Source organism: Gastrolobium bilobum, unplaced genomic scaffold (genome assembly GCF_033153095.1).
Source record: "Gastrolobium bilobum isolate Gb01-03AN ecotype WA unplaced genomic scaffold, APGP_CSIRO_Gbil_v1 utg53380, whole genome shotgun sequence".
NCBI classification, from domain to species: Eukaryota; Viridiplantae; Streptophyta; class Magnoliopsida; order Fabales; family Fabaceae; genus Gastrolobium; species Gastrolobium bilobum.
In genome coordinates, this window is record NW_026897886.1 from 192501 (window position 1) to 214077 (window position 21577).

The window sequence follows — 21577 nt, forward strand, 5'->3', positions numbered from 1 at the left end:
AAATATATATCGTAAACTATCGGATCGGGTATTACTTAGATGTGAAACTTGCAGACCTCATTGGTGATCTTACGGGGGGAACGAAAGAAAAAAGAATATATAGACTTGTAGAGACCCTCTATGTAGTTGTCTATCTGAGGCGATCGATCTACATATTTCCTCATAGCCCTGGGGCTGTGTCTCGATCTCCTACGTGCGAAATCTGAGGGACTAGTTCCTATGGAGATTCCCCTTGGTCTAATTCCACGCCTTATGACGAAAGGAGAGTCGGCGTGGCGTAAAGTGAAGATTGAGGGAAATAGAGAAAAATTCCCTTCTGGGGTATTCCGAAGGTGTAATCTAGGCAACGAAAGAAAAAGGGGCCCGATACTTCAACTAGAGGAGCGACCAGTTGGTTCACCAAACCCCGACCCAGCGTCACACGTTCTCCAGGTCCGAAGGGATCCAGTGCCCAACTACCGACTCCTTCCGGAATTGCGTTATCGGAGCCGAGCCAGGAATGGCCGGCCGTTAGTGGACACCCACCACTTTTCACCGGTTAGAGAGGCCCTCTTTAATACATTAAGAAAAGATGTTCACAGGGGCCAGAAAGACTCGGTCATAGGAACTTAGACCGCCTACGCGCTGGTAAACGAAAACCACCTCGACCGGATCAGAGTAAACAACAATGTCGAATCAGGCCGCCCCTTGCCTTGAAAGAATTCACAGGCGGCCACCAGCTTTCCCAAAATCCATAAGGGGAGATCTGCTGCTTACTGCTCACGGAAACTTCCGACCTATTATACTATAGTAAAGTCGTCCGCGTATCTTTCTGATCTCTCTGCCTTCTATCAGATTTTTGGCTTTGACCAATTCAAGGTGAAAAAAAAGTGGGGTTGGCTAAAAAAGGGGAAGAGAGGATAGCTTTGGGGTACGCTCACTTCTGCATTTTTGTTTAGGTTATCGAGATTATCAATCGCTCTTTTTAGTGGGGAGGAATAGTGCGTGAATGGCGGTTCTCAGACGAGGGAATCGTTCCTCTCTAAAAAAAAAGAGAGGCTGCTTCTATCGATAGAGCTTTCACGTCTGCGTATAGAATCGTTTTTTTGCCTTTCCATTCCGTTCTTACTATATCATGGGCAGTTGGGTTGGAGTGTGATGGTTCGAGAGTGGTTTCAAATATTCTTCGCATCCATGGCCTTGTGTTAGAAATGTCCCGCGGGACTGAGTTAGTGGTCGAGTCGTTTTTGGTAATTGACACCCGTCGCATAAGTTTCAATTCATATGTTACCATTCATAGTGAAGTAGCCCTCTTTTTGATGTCTTAGTGCCTTATTCTATCTATCAAAGTCCTTCTTTGTCTATAGCTCGGGCTCCTATCAAGCTTCCCCCCATGGTCTGCTTTTGATTTTCTCGAACAGTGCCGGCCCGCATCAGGGACTCTCGTGCGAGCCATACAACGTTCCCAGGCAGGAACTGCTCCTTTCCTTGAGCTCCCTATTTAGTTCCTCCCATCCCAGGCGTTGATCTCGCAACGGCCCTCCAGCATGTCCTCATATCGCGTCCGTCACCACTGCTGCGCATCCCCATATAGATACATTGTTGCCATTGTGACTTGGTCGTCAAAAGGGGCACAAACAGAAAGTACTATTCCATATCCCAAAAGTCTTCGATCCTTAGCATCTCGGGTGCCAACGAATGCCTTTGGTTTCGCTTGATTCGAACCATCTCCGTCGAGCCACTGCTTACGGCCTTCTGTAGTATGGGGACCTCGCCCCTATTCTCTAAAGCTTGCCACCCCGTGGAAGGTCACACAAGAAGGCTATTCGACCGACTAAACTTAGGAATTAGTGCGTGCTGAAAAATGGACTTTTCTTTCTAAGTGAAGGGCAGGAGAAAGAATCTTGCATCTATCTCGAGTTGCTCCCTTGAGCGATCTATCCCTGGTTTTGTGACGTCGAGTTTGCTCTATTCTCTTAGCTCGGGCTCCTATCAAGCTTCGCTTCGCGCATGATAGCGGCATTCTTTTTTTGTTTTGGGGAAGGAAGTCGCTCGCTAGTGCACCTCACCCAAGGTTCACGTCGCTAGGTCAATTCATGCTTCGACGCACTCCCGCCTCGTGTTTTCGACCATACTTCGAGAATGACACGGTTCGGAGGAACTCTAACTCATTTGGGTGAAAACTCCTTCTTCCAATCCCGTAGAGAGGCCCGGAAGAATGGATTGAGAATAACAAGACGATTGACCAATTGAATCATCTTAAATTAAATAAAGACATCATGCCCTAGACGCGAAGGTGAGTAAGAGAGCCAGGTGAATTCTGCGAAGATGAGCGGACTTCTGAGGAGACTGGAAGCCTATAAATAATAGGAATGGCGAACTGGAACCTCATCCTTCAAAGGTTTGGTGTATATGTGTCCTATTCGTAACGACCCCGACCTTGCGTCAGGGAAAGTGGGAAAAAGCCTAAGACTCTACGGGCTAGCCGGGCCTAAAGGAGCTTATCAAATTCCACCTATGTAGTGACTCGCATTCAACAACTAAGAGTCTTCCTTCTTCCTTCTTTGGAATGAAATTCTTCTGAATTTCCCACCCTAGCCGCCCTTCCTTAACAAGATGGCTCGGAGCAAGCAAAGTCTTACGTTATTTATCTACTTTTTTTTTAGCGCAGAAGGGGAGTAAGCACACAATGAAATAGGTGGAGAGTCACATTTCTTAATAATGCCCAAAAGCCCGTTTAGCCCTTCGGACTAAGGCGTGACCATAGGATCTCACAGTGTCGGAATGAGTTGAAGACGAGATGTGGTGTCCAGTCGGATAGGGCGAGGCGAGAAGGGGAACAAGGATCAAAACAGGCATGGTGCTTAGGGCGGCCTCTTTCATTTCCTGACGTTGGGTTCATTCGCGAACGAGACAAGTTTAGCTAGGAGCCTCCTTCTTGCCCAGCCCCCTTATGAGTTGCCGAAGTATAGGCCCGCGTGAGATCAAAGTCACCTGCCGTCCGTTCGCTTTGTTTTGGTCTTGACGTGCTTTGAAAAACATAGAGATATGATTTGCACTAGAACACTGACGATAGACCCACCGGGAACACATTCACTACTGGGCATTGACATCTTACTTAATGCGTTGCAATCTGGACATTGATCGATCTTTATGCTTCCCAGCAGCTATACAATCCGAATCGGCTACCAGTACCTATTAAGTTAAGTTAAGACCGCTCGAGTTCTTGAGACCGGGGAGCCCCAGTGCAGGGCCAATTTCAGTGCCGGTTGGAGACCTGGTTCGAGATGCATATCTTGAAAGAGAGCCATCACCTCGCCCAACATCCCTTCCTTTTCAATAGTCAATTCGAGAGCAAAATCCAAAAGCTTAATTAAAAAGCAGTTGATCTTGATCCAATTCCCGATGCATAGGGCGAAATCTGGTTGAAGCCCCCAAATGGGAACCTATCGAACGGGAATTTTGAGTAGTGCTGCTCGCTATAAATATCTTTTTGAGGACAGCGGACGTCAAAAATTTGTGTGAATTATGAATCTTCTTCGATGGTCTTTCTGAGAAGAAGAGCATATCCACCTTGAAGACCTTCTGGAAAGTCGCCTATGGAAAGAGCATACCCAACCAATATGAGCCTGTCCGAGACTTGCCATTCCCATGGAAGAAAGTTTCCCTGCGTATTGATTCATTACCGACTGAACGGAAAATGCTTGCTTCTATTCCCTCCCTCCGAGCGATGAACCGTGATTGTATAGCTGTACGGAATCCCTGGGGAGTGAAGGGATAGGTGAAAGAGGAGGGGGTGGAAGAACTACTGAAAGTAATCCATAAGATTCCATACCTTTCTGGCTATACGGAAGGGCGGAATGGATCATCAGAGGGTGGAAATTGACTCCAATTGGAAGACTTGCTTTTCCATAGGGATTGCATGCCCATTTTAGGGATGAATCACTTCACGGGAGAGAACACGAGGGATGAGCGACGATCGGCCTACCTAAGTTTTGACTAGTCATCATCGGTTTACCCGCTTGCTGAAACCACCCTCCATAGCCGATTGGATGGTTGGATAGCCACTCAACTCTTCACTATACTTCCTGTATCCCACTCCCCTCTCTATCTCTCTCGACCCATTCACCGGAGTTGGGCTGGAATGCCTCCATTCCCATCTCTTTATGATCTCTGGGCCTTCCCGCTATGAGATATTCCCGGCGCAGAAGCATATTCATGCAGAATACTAGAATATGAATTTCCCCTCTCCATATAGGGGTAGGAATCCCTAGAAGAGGATAGAAGGTCATTTTGTCATCAGTGGAAAAGCATGCGTGATAAGGATACTCCTCTATGCGAATGTTCTGGCTTTCAAAGGACGGGTAAGGCACGGGGAGGAGGAAGGGAGTTTCGGGAACAAAGCCCCCGGATTTGAAAGTTCAGCCCTACCCTAGTGTATAATATCTTTTCCCTATCTAAGCTATATCAACATAGCCAACTATAAAACTAATGCGCTTGTCAATTCATTCTTGGTGTAATACGTAAATGATTGGTGTCAGAATTTTTCACTGATCAGTCTCATCCGTGTAAGAATTCGGAATTCTTATTCCAACTCGTCCCGGAATGGGCGTTATGGCAAAGAACAAGAAGAAAACAAAAGGAGGAATTTGTCCAATAGTCACAAATGGTGCCTCCACAGGTTGACATCCGATCCAACCTAGTAGTAAGCGATCCGCCAAAAGCAACCAAAATATTCCTTGGTGAATAGGGCGAAAACTTGAACTACGCACGTACATACTTTTAAAAAAAGGTAAAGCCAACAGACATATAAAAACTGGTGCTATTGCGGCTACACCTCCCGATTTGTCAGGTATACTACGAAGAATGGCATGGATCGGTAGGAAATACCATTCCGGCACAATATGAGGCGGGGTGGGCATCGGATTAGCAGGTATATAATTGTCGGGATGCCCCAAAACATTAGGAGCATAAAAAATCCAAATGGAAAAAAAGATAGCAAAAGCTACCCAACCTACTAGATCCTTTACATAAAAATAAGGGTAAAAAGAAATTTGATCCATCTCTGAATGTACACCCAATGGATTATTTGATCCATATTGATGCAATGCGGCCAGATGAAGAAGACTGGCGCCTACTAAAATAAAGGGGAGTAAATGATGAAGACTAAAAAAACGATTTAAGGTGGCATTGTCCACGGAGAAACCACCCCAAAGCCAAGTCACTATGGTATCTCCTACTACAGGTATGGCGCTAGCTAAGCTTGTAATTACTGTTGCTCCCCAAAAGCTCATCTGACCCCAAGGTGGTACGTATCCTGTAAAAGCTGTCACAATCATTAATAGGAAGATTACAACTCCGAGACACCGAACAAATTCCCTAGGACTGCTATAACTCGCATGATATAGACCACGAAAAATATGAAGGTGAACCACAATGAGAAACATACTTGCCCCATTAGCATGCATATAACGGAGCAACCAGCCCCCTTCAACATCTCTCATAACGTGTTCTACGCTGTTGAAAGCTAGATCCACATGAGGTGTGTAATGCATAGCTAAAAAAACGCCAGTCACTATCTGAATGACTAAACAAATACCAGCTAACGAACCGAAGCCCCACCAATAACTAAGATTGCTCGGGGTTGGATAATCTATCAAATGTTGATTAAGTGTGGAGGATATAGGTTGTTTAAGAAGAGAGAATCGTTGGTTCCTTATAGTCATTTTTTTCTCTTTCCTATCGTGACAACTCTGGTTCCCCCACCTTTTTTTCGTTCTGGGGCCCTACTTACAAAAAAAGAATAAAGAATCCATTATTTATAGTACCTTTTCTTTCTTCCACCTCCGAAGGATGGAGGGGGTATACAGCGAAAGAAGCGAGCGTCGAAGGGGTCTGGGTTACTGAAGAGTCGTCCGACTGCCTTAGTAGTCTCAAATAGGGACCGAATCAGAGGGGTTTTTTTTTACCGCTTTCTCTTCTCTCCAGCACTCTCGGACTGATCATCTTACTGCAACAAAGCAAGCTTAGGAATGAATCTAATGGAAATTTAGGTCTCTGTCCGCTTGGAAGATTCTTCTTTCCTCTTCGGTGAAAGAGGGCAAAGGTGTGTGGGAGAAAGAATTTGGTTTCGCTGCGCCCTGAATCAATCAAAAAGCTTCTTTTTTTTTTTATTTAATTCATCCCATTTCATTTGGGCGAGAGGGAGGCTTTGAGTCACCTGGGCTACGGATTTCTCGGTTGGTTGATTCTCGAAATCACCTCTTGACAAAAAAAAGGCCCTCGGGTCCCGACCCAAAAATGAATAGGAAGCGGGGCGGGCGAGGGTCTTTCATGAAAGGGGGGAAAAGAGGGGTGGGGCCGCCTTGCGCAGCTTTAGAAAGGAGATAATTTCAGAAAGTAACTCTCTCCAACCTTTTCTATCTATCCTTAGAAGTTGGGCGAGATAAAGTCAATATGAGATTTGCGTTGGTTTAAAAAACGAAACTAAGCACTTTTTTTTCTTTATCATTCGGAAGGCTCAGTCCCACACTCTGACTTCAATGATGGGAACAACCTCCGCACTCCGGCGCTCCAATGAACAAAAGTTCTCCGCCTTACTTTATTTAGAATAGTGGTCGATCCCTCGGGAGTTACATTCGTAACTTAATGTTATGTTCACGTTCACGCGGTGATATTATATCCAAGAGTACTACCCTGTACGTAGTCTATGTCTGGGGAGCATAAGATAGACACAGGCGGTAGATAGGTCCCCCACTTCTATTCCTGCCCCGTTAGCATCTCCGATCCGAGATAAGGGATTACTCCGTTAGGTCTTTTCGGTCCGGAGCCGGCCGGTAATGGACCTACTTACCTTGCTTGTGGACCAGCTGCAGAGCTAACCCTTGTTCTATTGGTTTGGCGGTTGCTACCAAGACGATTTCTTTATGCCCATCAAAGGACCTCGAGATGCTAATCCACGAAAAACGATACGAGAAATTCGAAAGAACTCATATACGGAACGAGGGCGACCCGTGGAAATACATCGGTTTCTGACTCGTGCAAAGGAACTATTTCTTGGCAACTTGGACAACTTATAACGAAGTTTGTCCCGCATATCACTAGGAAGATCGGAATCTTTACAAAAGGCTTTATAAAGCTTTCGTCTCAATTCATATTTAGCCGCGAGCAATCTGCGTTTGTGATCTCGTATATTTCGCTTCTCCGACATCTCTTACTGAGTTTCTCCCTCATCTTTTTGCAAAAAGCCGCTCCACGGTGGTAAAGTCTCATCTTGTGTGTTGGCCGAAGTGACAATAGTCACATTGAACCCTCGAATATGTTCGAAGATCTCGAAATGATCTTCCAGTTCCGGGGAGAATTCGCAAAACTCCGTTTCCATCGAGAATTGAATGGAGTTTTCCCTGATTTCGACCGGAGAATCTAACAGAGACATTACTGTCGAGATTCTGACCGAAAAATTAGACATTCCATGCCCTCGGAGAGTGCTTTGTCGTGCTAGGTCACTGACATATCCTTTGTCTTTATTTGACCCCAAGAATGGATTGGATCGAAACGACTTTCCTGTCGAACCCCTTTGTGTCTGTATGAATTTCTGACCGCGCGGAATCTCCATAGCCAATTTTCCATTTTTGATTATGAAATCATAGGGTGCCTTTGGTACTACTCTTATTTCACACGATCCAGGAACTTCCATAACGTTGGCGTGATTCAGTTTGAGCAACGGATCCTGACGTGATACATCTTCGTAATGAAAATTGAGTGGAAACATAGTGATTGATTGAGAAAAAAAAATTCCCTCCATACAGACAGAAAGAGAGTCTTTCCTGTAGGAGTAGTGAAGAACTATAGATAGCTGTGGTTGGTTGTTGACCAACAAACAGAAAGGATGGGAAAAAGACCAAAGATATCATAGGCTCTCTTCGGAGAGCGGTATACCGAAAAAAGCCCTTCTTACTTAAAGTAAAGAAGAAAGAAGATAGGCTTAAGTCATCGTCGAATAGGGGCTTTTAAAGAGCGTGACTCTTCTTTTTGAAAAAAGGTAAGACTCTGTCTTTATATACACAATTTTCAGTCTAGTTCGCCACAAGGCATGCAAGCAAGTCCAAAACCAAAAGAGAAAAGCCACTCACGGGAAAAAGACTATCTTCCACAACTCCTGCAAGAGACGATTCGTTGATAACATCTGAAGACGATCCTGCTAAGAGGGGCCTTTCGCTCGGTCTTTAAAGCCTGGCTTTGCTTTGAGCAGGAGCCTATCTCGGAATCAATGAGTCAATCAATGTCCGACTTCAGACCTGGGACTGGGGGAAGCCTGTATCGGGAAGTTCGTCTAGCTAATTAGGTAGGTCGTCAAGCCTTTGTCTTTCTGTGTACCCAACCCGCGAGCTTAGGGTGCGCATTTTCGTTGAAAGAGGAAAGAGAAAGGAATTGATTCCCCGCTCCATTGGCTTACGAAAAGGTTTTCCAAACACCATGGTAAAAGTACTAATCGTAAGACTTGGGTTTACCCATACCACTCATACGGACAAGCTTCGGATTAGGATTCTGATCGGGTTACCTTAAGGTGCTCCTTATTATATTAATAGTGACACGTGAGAGATCTTACCTTTATACCCGAAGGTATACAAAAGGAACAACTCCCATATTGTCACTAGATTATGAGCATTTCTCCCTTGCAGTAGCGACACAGTCAGCACAGGCTTTAGACGAAGTAGAAGAGAGAAAGTCCTATCTTTCGAGTTACTAAGCATCTCGATCTAGTAAAATAGCAAATTAGAAACTTGGGGGGAAATCTTCCTGAATAGCTAAAGCCAAAGAAAGACCAGTAATGACATACTCTACAACGAGTAGAAAAGAAAGAGCCTTCTCTCATTACACGGATTTAGCACTTTTCACCGACAGAACAGGCTAGGAGGTATAGCTTGGATTCGGATTATAAGATGGATAGACATAGACACTGGCCTTACTTCTGACTCTTACCCAGGCCGGGGAAAAGATGCTCTATCTTTCCCGATCGACATTGTAAGGTAAGAAAACTAGCACTTGAATCTGAAAGTGGTGAGGCATCAAAGGCAAAGGCCCAACCAACAAAGGCATTAGTATCAGATTATAGGTTTTCAGCCGGATCGAGCTGCATTCTATTCTGGTTGGGAAAGCGGCGAAAGTTCCATTCATCTTCGGTTAGCGAGAACACGGATTCAAATAACTAAATAACAAAAAGGCAATGGGGCCTAAAGCCCCCTATTTATACCACAACTCAAAAGACCAATTCATTAGCTAAACTCACCCCTATTCACTTACGAAGCAATCGGACTCGCCTCTTTTTTTTTTTTATATATAGAAAGCGTGTTCAAGGCGTCAAGTCCTTTTTCTTAAGTACGAAATCACACTTCGCGGTGCTTTGCTTACATTACACCTCTGGTCTATCAAAGTTTTGTTCATCGTCCAAGAACAAATGCCTCTTCAAAAGAGAATCTCGAAGAACTAGACAATACTTACTTAACTTACCAGCCTTACTAGGCAAGACAGAAACCAATCCTAGAACTACAAGATGATACCTTAGAAGCGACTGATCCTAACGACAAGTAAAGGCATACCCTCCTATAAAGGAGAGCGGCTTTCCCTCTATTAGAAAACAAGAATGGAAGTCACAGTGGGAAAGGAGAAAGCTCAACCGCGTGGCACAAAACAGTGGGTTTGGGTTCCTGATCTTGTCTTCCTTCAGGCTAAAGCTTCAAGTCTCAATCCGAAGTCAAAGAGAAAAGAACAGATGCGCGAGCCGCTCGATTAATATTATATATACTTTTTTTGAATAAAGGGATTGAGAACAACTGCTTTGGCGAAGATTCCATATTGAATTGAATATGAAAAAGAAGCTGCTTGACCGAACCGAATAGGGCAAGGAATGAGTGCGCTTTCGAAAGTTTCGATCTTTTTTTATTAAATATAGGTAGAGAGAAATTCGACAATCAATCAAGGAATGGTTCCAGAATCCTGGTAAAAAGTGGTCTTCTATATGCAATCATGAAGGTGCTAGTGAAATGCTCAATCACAAGCTCTAAAGGGCAAAAAAATCCACTGTGGGGGATGGGGTCCGGATGGACATCAAGACTAAAATCAGGCGATTTAACAAGATAGCCCATGCCTGACTCGGCAATTTCGCGTCCGACCGATCATCTCCTTCGTTACCTAATTCTCTAGACAGAGATCACATCACGGTAAGCCCCTATTAAGATTAAGATGGTAGTTCCATGGTTCTAAAGATGCATGAGATGTTCGCCAGCGTAGAAAGAACCCGAAACTCCTAATTCACTCAAGGGGGTTTTTTCATTGCTTTTTTGCTAACGACATCATTCTCTTCGCAGAAGCCAGATTGATAGCTTTCAACCACTTGGAGGGACTATGCAAGCAAGTGATCTATTCCTAGAATTCTAAGACGATAGGAAGGAGCTCTTTCAAAGCGAGGGGGATTCCCTGTAGGAGATAGGCTTTTTACCAGTGCTAGTACCGTTGGATTCCAAATTTCCCTCAGTACTAGGTTTTCCTCTTTCTCTTTCATTGCTTTACTAATAGCTTTACTTTTTCCCTTCCTGCAGCTTATGTGCAAAAACCAATCAACTGACTTGTCTGCTTACAAGGTTCAAAGTACAAGGATAAAAGAAAGCGGAGGCAAAAGCCACTAAATTATCTACATACGCTATCGATTGAGTAGCGAGTAGAGAATAAAGATTTAGCGAGAAAAGCAGCGCAGAAAAAAGGAGAAAGAAAAGCTCTTCAGGAAAGCCAACTCCAACTCAAAGTGTCCTTTCATTCTTTTTCACGTGCATAACCTGCCCTCTGCCGATACAAGGCACTAGCCAATGCAGCATTCTCGAAAACTTATAACAGTCTCGCTATAGCTTTATGAATGCCAGATTGATCCTAGAAGCTTTTTTTTACTTAGATTTTGGGTACACTAGATAAGCAACTCTATGTTATCCCTAGTAGGGCTTGTAAACGTCTGGGAATGGAAAAGACTTCGGTAAGGTCAACTATTCTCCCACGGTATAGAATGGAGAAGGGCTTAATGGACTGATTTTTGTTCTTTAGTTCGATTAGGACCTCCGAATCCCTTAGCTCTTAAGCCAGTGAATGTGGAGCTCAAGAAGGTGAAGGTCCTCGATATCCAAGTCTCTTATCCTTTAATCCAGAATCTAGCAGCAGAGATGGTTAATGAAAGTAGGCCCACTGATAGAGGGCTGGCCGAAGCCTCCCATGTGATTGTGATCTATGAAGGCAGACTCAAGCAATTAATTGTCCGGTCCTCAACAATGTGAAATCAGAGCCAAGCCCGCCTTAACTTTCTTATGTGAAATAGGTCTTTGATTTCCATTTTATGAAAATCCGCCCTTCTTTCTTCAGAATACGAATTGGGCATATCATTTGAAATGCATTCTTTCTTTTTGATCCTTGGCGCCCTTGCCTTGCTTGACTTCAGGAGATATAAGAAGCCCAAGCATGAATATAGAGCAAGTTCAGTGATCCTGGGGAATGAGCCTAATTCCACTTTGCTTGAAAGAGGAAGAGTGAAGAAGGGGTAACTATCTAGAAACTAGAAAGACTGAGCCTTAGCATGCAGAGAAGAAGGGCTACTAGTGAAGATGCCGAGAATGGCCGGGGATTACCGGTCTTAGTTGCAAATGCATGTGAGGGAGGGAATGATTGCAATTTAGTATTAGTAAGGGAAGGCAAGTGCCATGTCATGGATTTCTCTTTCTTTCTTTGTCGCTGGTTCCCTACTTTCATTGACATTGAGTTTATAGGCCTTCATCAGCGCTTCTATCTTCCTTTTGGCCGTTGGTTGTGGAGTTGCTTCTCTCGGTCAAATGAATGGGCGGAGAATAGCGGATCAACCGCGGGGAAGAGAGCACGGGTTGAGCCCACAGCCCTACCTCTGGAGCATAAACAAGAGTAGCATCTGTGCCTCGAGCTGGTGTAACAAGAGATAGCACTCTTTTCTTATTATTATGGAAAATTCTCTCAATCAGAGATCCTATAGAAATCTGTCCTCTCCGGCTACGCTTAGTCGAGCGTCTGTCGAACCTCGCTTCACTTGCTTCTTTCACTGGTATTTCAGCTTGATGAGCGTCCTCCCTGCCAGCGCAGCTATTTAAACTATTGTATAGTATTGTTGGGCTAGAAGGTGCTAGCCGTATCCCCTCACTCATCTCAATACTTCACTTCTGTCCTCTCTTGCTCGTAGCTACAACTATACCTTTCCCTCAGTCGAAGAGATGCCAAAGCAGCATATCGCTCAGCGGAAAGCGGTCAAAGACAGGAGGATTCATCGGTCTATCGCGAAGTAGACTCTCGTTCCAACGGGAAAGCCTTATCATACGTGCAATTCCTTTACTTGAAGTATTCGTAGGAAGAAACCAAACGTAGCAGCAAGTAAAGAAGTGGAGACGGTTTTCCAGTCGAGCTAAGCATCGGGGGAAGCAAAAGCTAGGGTAGGGAAGAGAGACTCCTTAAAGAGAGAGGTTAGGTTATGGTCGTCCTATCTAGATTAAGTGCATAGCCTTCGGGAAAGGAGATAGATTCAAGTGAGGACTCGTATTCTGAACTGAACTTTCATTCGAAACTAAATGGTATAAAAGAGGGACTTGTAAATGCTGGCTTAGGTCGGGCTTATTCCGGAGCGAGAGTGGGACTAGAATGAGGAGTTTCCCCAGGAGCAGATGCTTTTGATTGAAATCCCTTTTACAGCTCCAGTGCGCCCATATAAGTATAAGAAAGAGGAGACAACTATTGTCGATGATCCTTATGCTGTGGACCTAGAAGCTTCGGGGATCTACTCTTTTGGTCTTTTGGCCCTAGAGCGTGGAATTGAAAACTTCTTTTTATTTTCTTAAGGCAATCCCCCCTAGAACCTAGAATCAAACTGTCAAAATCAGTCCATTAAGCATTCACCATAGACTGCAGACTGACCGAATCGAGATGGGTGGGAAAATCACTAACCCTCATGTAAGGGATCGATCACTTTCAGACGAGACCGGCTAGCCAAATAGAGAGGGAAAGAAAGAAAATAGGTTTTCAAAGAGAAAAAAGTCCTATTAAATTAGATAAGATAGAAGGGACGCGTAGGAAGAGGCTTAGCTTACGAAGTCTTGTCTTAATCGCGATAATAAATGAATTATTCTCAATCTTTCAGAGTAGAGATTCGATAACCGTAAAGACAGATCGACACCACAAGTGGGCTCAAAAGAGAGCTGCTCTCCCGATTACAAGAGAAGGGGATGCCCAGATATCAGACCAGACGCATGACTTAAATCTCTGACTTCCTTCTAGGCTAGGGCGATCTCCCTCCCAACTCTAGCTACGGCTCTACTAGCAGTTCCATCAGTTCCAGCAGCTCAAGCAGCAGCAATGGAATATCTACGACTGTTGAGGTTTCCGCCCGGGGGAGTTTACTCACAAGACCCAGTGTAAGAGGAAGTGGCTTGGCTTTCTTTGGTTGGCTTGTCACCTTACTAGGGCGAACTTTACTTTTGTCGATGGATTTTAGAAAGCTTTCTATCACAGGAATACCCCGATTCGGAAAACCAAGATTCAAAAGGGAGGACAGTAAGAGACCTTAGCAGCTTTCAAATCACAACATTCGTAGATAGACTTTCTCGCTCGCTCCTTTTAGAGGCTGAATTAAACAAGCTTTTCGGCCGGAGATGAGTAAGATGGAATGCTTTAAGGCGATTCCATTATTGAATCTATCGTATCATAGATATTTCACACCAACCTAATCTCGATGAAAAGAGAGAACCAAGACTATTCTCTCACCCGTACCCATGGGCACACTTCCCGAATATTGGAAAAAGAATTCCATAAAGCGATCGACGAAAGAGGTCTTTCACTGGAATAATTATAGCAGATTAGAGCCTTGAAGCGGATTCCTTCTTTCTTATGAGTTTTAGAATCCATTATAGGAAGCCCTTCTTTAGACAAGTAAAGGAACTGAAAGTCCTATTCAGGCGCTTATCCAACCAAGAGTGACCGGCTTGACCCTAAGTGAAAGCACTACCCGTCGGTCGCAGATGATAAATCAAATCAAGGAAATGATGGGGATGGGAATTAAGCACCAAAAGTGAAAGGAAAGTAGGTTACGGAAGTGACGAAGTATGGATATTATACTGGCCTTATATGCCCGAACAAGAAAGAGCTAAGCCTTTGGGAGCAGTCCTTCTAAGACCTGTTCTATCTTACGCGGATTCCATGTATGAAGGCTTGGATGCAAAAGAGGCCTTTTTACAGGCTTTCTTTAGATGGCCTTGAAAGATTGGGGCGGAAAGTCCAGTCCAAATGCTGACTAAGAGGAAGCGTAATATAGAACCGAAGAAAAGGAAGACTTCCCATCAGCAGGAGCAGACGGTTAAACCGAGATCAAAGCCTTTAATTAAGTTGCGACCTTAGCCTTTTTAGTTTTATCTTTCTTGGCTATGGAGTTATAGGGAACCTTTCGAGCCGAACTAGCTACCGCCGATTAACGAGAAGGATCTCTAGTGCCACTAATGTAATAGGCGCAAACCCTTCTACTTCTCCCTGTACCAGTGATGGTATTCCACTACCAGTACCGGTTCAAGTCGGAATAGCAGAAAAGCGAATTGAATCCCCTTCTTAAGAGATTGAAAACAGAATCGATCATTCATTGGACCTCGCTCCGGATGGATCGATCTTCCATTACATGAATTTGACGCACACCTGGTGAAAGGGAAAGCCCCCTTCTTCGATCTGAGATCTCACTGTAATCGCATGATAGAGAGACTAGCCTTCAAAAGTCCTTAAGAAATTCTCCCGGCAATTATCCCCGATGCGTGTAAAGAATCACTTTCTCTTCGGGAGGGTCTAAAGAAAGCGGGCTCTTGCTAAATAAAAAAGAAGAATCATCTTAGCCCTTGTGCACCAAAAGAAAAAGACGGAGGACCTACCAAATAAGGAGTTCCGGAAAGCAAGCTCGGCTTGACTAAATAGGAGATTACATCCATTCGACCCTTCAGGATAGGAAATGCGTCGGTTCGCCCTAAACTACCCACAGAATGGTAATCCGAGGAAATGAGATTAGCTTTTCTCAAGAAGGTCCTTAGCGCCACCGGCTCGACCTTAACTTATAACTGCTTCGCCCCGACGATTCACTGCTTTAATGAATGCACAGAGAAGGCCCTCATTAAAGCAGATTTTTACACCTTTGAGTGCACAAGCCCTTCTTCTTCTGCCTTTTGACTCTCTCTTGCCCTTTAGGGAATTTCGGAGTGAATGAGTGCAACAAAACAAGGAAAGAAGGCTATAGCCTACATGGAATTCCTCTTCATGCACACCCCCCAGAAATAGTATATGGCGATAATCGGATGCTCTTTCCATGCTTCCTTTTAAACAGTAATAGTCATATGCCGCAAATCCTATGTTTAAAGCCAGGATGGATGGACAAGAAGTTTCAAGCTTGAAGGCAAGTTTCGTACGCACAACAGCCAAACTATTGGATTTCGTTCCCCTGCCCGGTGACATCTTTCCTCCTTAAGCCCCACAACTAGAGAAGGAGAAAAGCAAAAGACTAGTCCACGAAGAATAGCCCTAGTTAGGATCTCTGTCCCCTTCTTAAACTATGGCATGCCTCCTCTTCTACTGCAGGGGATTCTCGAACAATGGAAAGCCCGTATTTTTGTCCTACCTTCATAGAAGAAGTCCTATGTCGTCTGTGGAACATTCCATACACAAAGAGGGAAAGGTATACATTGCGGAGTTGTGACACATTTCATTGGTAGAAAGAATAAGGTCTGGATGAGACCAGAAGGTAGTATATGAGCTAGCCATATTCATTCCATACGATTACTTTTTTGAAGTAGCTTTGGAAGAAAGGGCGCTAGAAAGCGTTTAAACTAGCTCAACAGGAAATGCAATCTCTATACATAAAGGGGGGTTGAAAAGGCTGCTTTCGATATGGAAACTTGAGAATATCATTTGTTTTCAACTTGAAAAGGGACCCCTTAACACGAAAGAGGAGGTCAATCCGATCTATCTACATAGCTTTAGATAAGCCTGGCTGGTCTTCAGGACCGGACAGAAAAGGGACTAGTTCTATTACCCGGACCTGGCTTTCCATTTAAGTAACTCGAATAGCTCGCCCCCGCTGTACACTTGAGAACTAGAAACCCCTGCCTCTGGCTAATCCGATTGAGCAAACCAGCTGACTTGTCTTCGGGATCAAAGGCGGAAGATCCCAAAAGGAGTCTAATCATTGGCTTGGCTTTATACACCTTTTCGCCCTGCTTTTAGAGTTGTTGAAATACCTTGGGTTTTGCTAAACACACCCGATTTGTAGAAGTTTCTTGCATTCATAGTTCTTAAGTAACTTCTCTGAATCGGAGAAGTGAGACTTCTTTACTCCTCACAAGAGGAAGCACTCTACATCTCTAATCGAAAAAGAAGTCATCCCTAAGGGGTCAAAGGAGGCATCTGGAATAGAATACTCTTTAACCGCAACCCCCCTACATCTACCCCTCGAACACAAGCTTCTACGCCCTGAAAAAGGGGCTTCAGCCCGGTTTCTTCCATAAAATCAGAAATAACTGAAAGTGATTTGCCTAACACATGGCGATTTGTACAAGAAAATGCCCTTTTCATGGTAAACTCCTCCTTAAAGTTCTCGGGCATAAGGAAATTACATCCTTCTAACCGGAACCAGAAGAAGCCCTTACCCAGCAGGGCGCTTCCGCTAGCTTTCCAACGGTTTTGAATTTACAAGAAGAATCCGCTACTGCAGCCAATCCATTGAAAGGTGAAGTCAATGCTAAATGCAGACAGATTTGGTTCTCCCGGGTTGATGGGAGGGGGGATACCTTTGAACCTGACGTGCCTTTAGCATGAGATTAATGAGTTCCTAAACGACGAGAGCGAGACAAAAAACTGAATAGTTGGGTAGGGAAGATCTTGAAGGTAAGGTTTCTTTCTCCCTTCCACCTTCGAGCTTCGAGATTCCTTTCTGAACCAGTCTTTGATAAGCCTAATTTCAGTGGTTTTTGGGCTGATTTGTCGAGAGGTGGAACCTAGATAGTACGTTTGGTACGCTGTCGGACCAGCGAATGACGAAGAGATTGAAGTGAAGAACCCGTAGATAGATGCTTGCGATACAGTGAGGATTCAACCTTTCAATCAGTATCATGGCGCTAAAGCCCTCCTCCCGCTACTAATACCTTGAAGGTAATAAGAGTGAATAGGGCTATTACGTATGTTAGGAAGAAAGGGCACTCATTTCCTACTGTGTTTGCTGAGCATGCTTCTTCAGTCAATCGGGCGTACATAGTCTTGCTCGGAACAGTAAAATAGGTACGGTAGGCACCTCCGGCTATTCTTCTTTTAGGAATAACGAGGAATGGAATGTGCTTTCCAATGCGTGTGCGGTAAGCATGAGCGTTACCATGGATAGGTGATTATTTCCGCAAGTTGAAAACCTTCAAAGATAAGGGACGATTCCCGCGCTGATTATTCGACTCACCCACTTCCTTTATTTCTTTTCTCTGTGGCAAGGCAGACAGCCACAGATCAAGTTCCGTAAATAGAGAATCGGGCTTCGTGCCACTACTATTTGTTCGACTACTTGACCCGATCGGTCCATTACGTTGTTCCATAAGTACCCGCTTTGAACTGGTCAAGGCTTCTTTGATAGTCTGATTAGCATCTCCGCCCTTTCTTTTAAGAAAACCCGTCCATAGAATTATGAATGGAATGCCTCTTCTTTGCTTGCTGTGTCTAGTGAAAGGATCACGGAATTGACTTATTCAGATGATTGTCAGGGGCAACTTCAATGTCTATTCCGGGAAATACCTGAAGAAGAAGACTAATTGAAGGAAGGCTGCCTCTTCGAGTTGGCTGCTGGATTCGTATTTCAGAATTGGTCAAGGAGTAGCGGGAAGATTCACTAATTCAATTCTATAGCTCCTAAACTATAGGGCCAAAAGGTAAGCAAGGTAAGAAAGTCACTAGTTAGCTCTCAGAGCAAGGTGAATGAAAGCCTTCCCTTCTTAATAAACAGTTCACACAACCGAATCTGCTGAGGTCGCTTGGTAGGAGGAGTGGCTACTACCGCCATGAGCCTACCCATACGAAAGAATTTAATCAGTAACTGCCATGGAGAGCTAACTGTCAAGAAGAAAGAAGATTCCCAGCTAATCCGTGAGTCGTGGTCAAAGAGAGCGCGGAGTAGGCAATAGGAAAACCTTATTAACCCTGACTTTATTCGTTAGCTAATTCATTCATCCTAGCCTTGCTTCTATTATTATAGATATAGTGACTTTGAAAGAGCGGCTTCGTGAATCAATTACTGCGAATTATCTCATTCAATTGCTGCGCTTACTGTAACAAGAACACCGGTTACGAGAAGAGATGCAGCGGCAAAGGAAGCAGGGGAAGTAGAGGAACCATTGAATGGAATGTGAAAAGCATGATTAGGCTTAGGCATTAGGGAAAGGAAGAAGAAAGATCAGATGCAAGACCGGGTTTCACGAATGAATGCCCTGCTGTCGGAATAAAGGCTGCAGGCTAAGCTAAGGATTCGGCAGGCGAGACAGATGAGGAGGCATAGAAGGAGCAATTCCATTATGTGCTAAAGGCTGCGGAATATAAAAAATCATCAAAAAATGAATAGTAGATAAAGAAAGGGCCTCTTTATCTCCGATCTGAGTCTCGTCTTTCGACGGATCTCGTTCCGTTTATATGCCGCTCATTTGTAGCAGGTTTTTTGTATGTTTTAGATAAGTAAGACAAGCGCTTCATTACGCGTGATTCTAATTCTAGCATATGCGCTAAGCTGCTCCTACCAAGCACTAAAGGCAAAAGGATGCTTTTCTGGATCAGCCTACTTCTTCTATGTTACGTCCTTGAATTACATCCACCCTCTTTATTCCTTTCTCTCTTTCGGATGAGTAAGCTAGTAGTATATATTCATCAGAATCTGCTTTTCTAGTCAATTCTATTTTTAGGATAATAAATCTATAGCAGCAGTTAGGCCTTACCTGGACTTTCTGCCTTCCCGAGCATTTGGATTGGTTGGATTACACCCTGTAATTGTACATGCTCCCAACAAGAACATCTTTTAGTTCAGGAGAAAGAGAAATTGACTTTGAAACGATAAGCCCTACGACCCAGTCATTTAATTTCCCTTTTTGGATACTCTTCTTCTAGTAGTCATCATAGACTATATGTATATGATGTTCACGTTAAGATATTGATAATACAATTGAATCACAAGGTCTTCTGTTTTTGCTTCCTAATTACCGGATGCTCGGACTTTTGTGGCTAGCTCTTACAGCCAATAGTGAAGTTTGAGTGAGCCGGAACTAGACCTATGGTTTTAGGAAATCCCGGGATTATAGGCCATTTGTAATCATGCAAAGTCAACCCTTAGAGTATAGGGGGAGACCTACCTAACCCGTGGCGTGAAAGAGAAGGATTGGAGCTCCAATCCGATTCCTAATGTCCAGTACGAGTTAGAGTGACTCCAGCCTTGCTTTTGTTTTCGTGGAAATGAATCCGATATTTCCCTGCTTACTTACGTATGAGTTCAAAGGAGAAGACTGATGAGTAGGTAATGAATTTTTCCTTCACACCTTTTCGTCGCTTTACTTCTTCCTTCCTATCTGATTTCACTCCAGGGTTCGGGATTGAAGACCAGATAATGCAAGAATAAGAAGTAATTAGGGCTTTCGGAGTGGGAACAATAAGGGAGTTCCCGGCTTGTGGCTTTAAAGAATGAATACTGGGCTCAAGGGAAGTTAGTAGTAGTTTCATCAGCTTTCAACTCAAGCAAGAAGAGCTCGAGGTAAAAGATCGAAGAAAGGAATAACTCCCTCTCTCCTTCACCCACCAGTCAAGTCAGGGCTGGTCATGGTGACAAGAAATGCTGTTTCAACTCAATCTCTGTCAAGTTCTATTGTTTTGGCTAATGCTTGGTAGTGCCCGGACTTGCTTTCAATTTCAACCCCACCGGCCGTCAAAGAAAGGAGAGTGGCTGATTGAACACAATCAATGCTTTGAAAAATCCTACAATCATAGTCTCAGTGGATGCATCTTGAGGACATACTTCAACTGTGAACCTGATTGATTTGATTATTCTTTTTTTGACTTGCTTGATTTACTTGAATCCCCAGTCCAGCGCTGGAGTTCCTTAATGCAGCTGGAAGGCTTACTGGCTATAGTTGAGTTGGAGGGGTCTTTCGTTTTAAAGAAGGTAGCCGTAGGGAAGGGCTGCATGGAATCGTAAAGCTAGAGCTATGCCAACAAGGAAAGGCAATGAAATTGTTTAGATATCCCCGTCAAAGCGGAAGAGATGTCTGCCTCTTTTGGACAGTTAACTTCTTTTCTTTTTCCAGCCTTTGGAGGGGAGGCGGAGCCGAGTGGAAGGGCCATCGCTCAACGGAGAAAAGTGACTCGAGGGATAACAGGCTGATCTTCCCCAAGAGCTCACATCGACGGGAAGGTTTGGCAACCTCGATGCCGCATATAACAACATCATCCCCCAGGATCGCATACTTATCAAACTTCTGTCTAGGGCTCTGCACAAAACATCACCAATAAATGGTGAGTAAGAGTGAAGACAGGCCAAGAGGTGTAATAACCCAAACAAAGGCTGTCCTACTCTTAAAGTTAAGGACTTAACCTGAGGTATCTTCTTAAAGAAAGGACCCCTGAATGGATAGGACCTGAAAGCGCTACATACAAAGGCCGACAGGGAATTATCAATGAGCTGCGCAATCAACGCACTCGGTAATCCAAGCCTAGCCCTATCGGTAGCAGACTTAAGGTGAAATGAGTAAGCGTTCATCTCTCCGACCAACCTACTGAATGGCTTTAGCTGATTAAATGTGCCGTCAGTAGGAAGTGTCCTTTTTTCACATTAGGACTGCTCGCAGAAGACGTTGAAGAACATAATTACATATAGCGCTCTTTCCAGAGCTAGTCGAGAAGGGTAACCGCCTTTCTATCTTGAGAGACCGGGTCCTAAAACCCGCACCTGCCAAACGGCATATGGTAGAGAACCGTTGACTTCTGATATAGCCCATGATCTTTTTACTGATAAAATCACGTTAACCATTCCACTGGAGAATCCATTTGAATTTATCTTACATTTGGAAAAAAGTTAAAGAATATCATATAATTCTAAGAAATAAGGTTACTCAAGTTCGATTTCTAGTGGTCCGAATGAAGGGACTTTCCTTCTGGATCTTCTGTATGGCGGTCTGCTATTGGATTTCGATGACCCTGGGGGACCTTTCATTCTTTTGGCAGATATTTTGGTCACTAGCAGGGCCCCTTCTCTTTTGTAAAATAGGTTGGGGGTCTGGCCTTCGCCATTGGTTTGGCGGTCAAGGCTATCCTAACTGCCGATTGGGCTCTTTCTATGTTGCCGTCTGCTTCATCCACAGAACCACACGCACCTTCGTGCGAGATTGGATCGAGGAATTGCGTAGAGAAAGGAAAATGGTCTTTTTAGTACAGTACGATCGATCAAGCCATTCGATAAAGTATCTTCGCTAGGCTAGGTCTTTCTCAAATTCTATTAGAGCGGGTCTTTCCG

The 21577-nt window shown here is 44.1% G+C and overlaps 2 protein-coding genes across 2 annotated transcripts; both read right to left on the reverse strand.

Moving 5' to 3' along the window:
- Positions 1–6886: 6886 nt before the first annotated feature.
- LOC133311152 (small ribosomal subunit protein uS14m) lies at positions 6887–7189 on the reverse strand. The gene has a single exon (XM_061512171.1). It carries the CDS (start codon positions 7187–7189, stop codon positions 6887–6889), a length of 303 nt encoding a protein of 100 aa, XP_061368155.1.
- A 3-nt stretch (positions 7190–7192) lies between these two features.
- On the reverse strand, positions 7193–7918 carry LOC133311151 (large ribosomal subunit protein uL5m). Its single transcript, XM_061512170.1, has one exon. The coding sequence runs from the start codon at positions 7781–7783 to the stop codon at positions 7193–7195; it is 591 nt and encodes a 196-aa protein (XP_061368154.1). The 5' UTR covers positions 7784–7918.
- Between the last annotated feature and the right edge of the window lie 13659 nt (positions 7919–21577).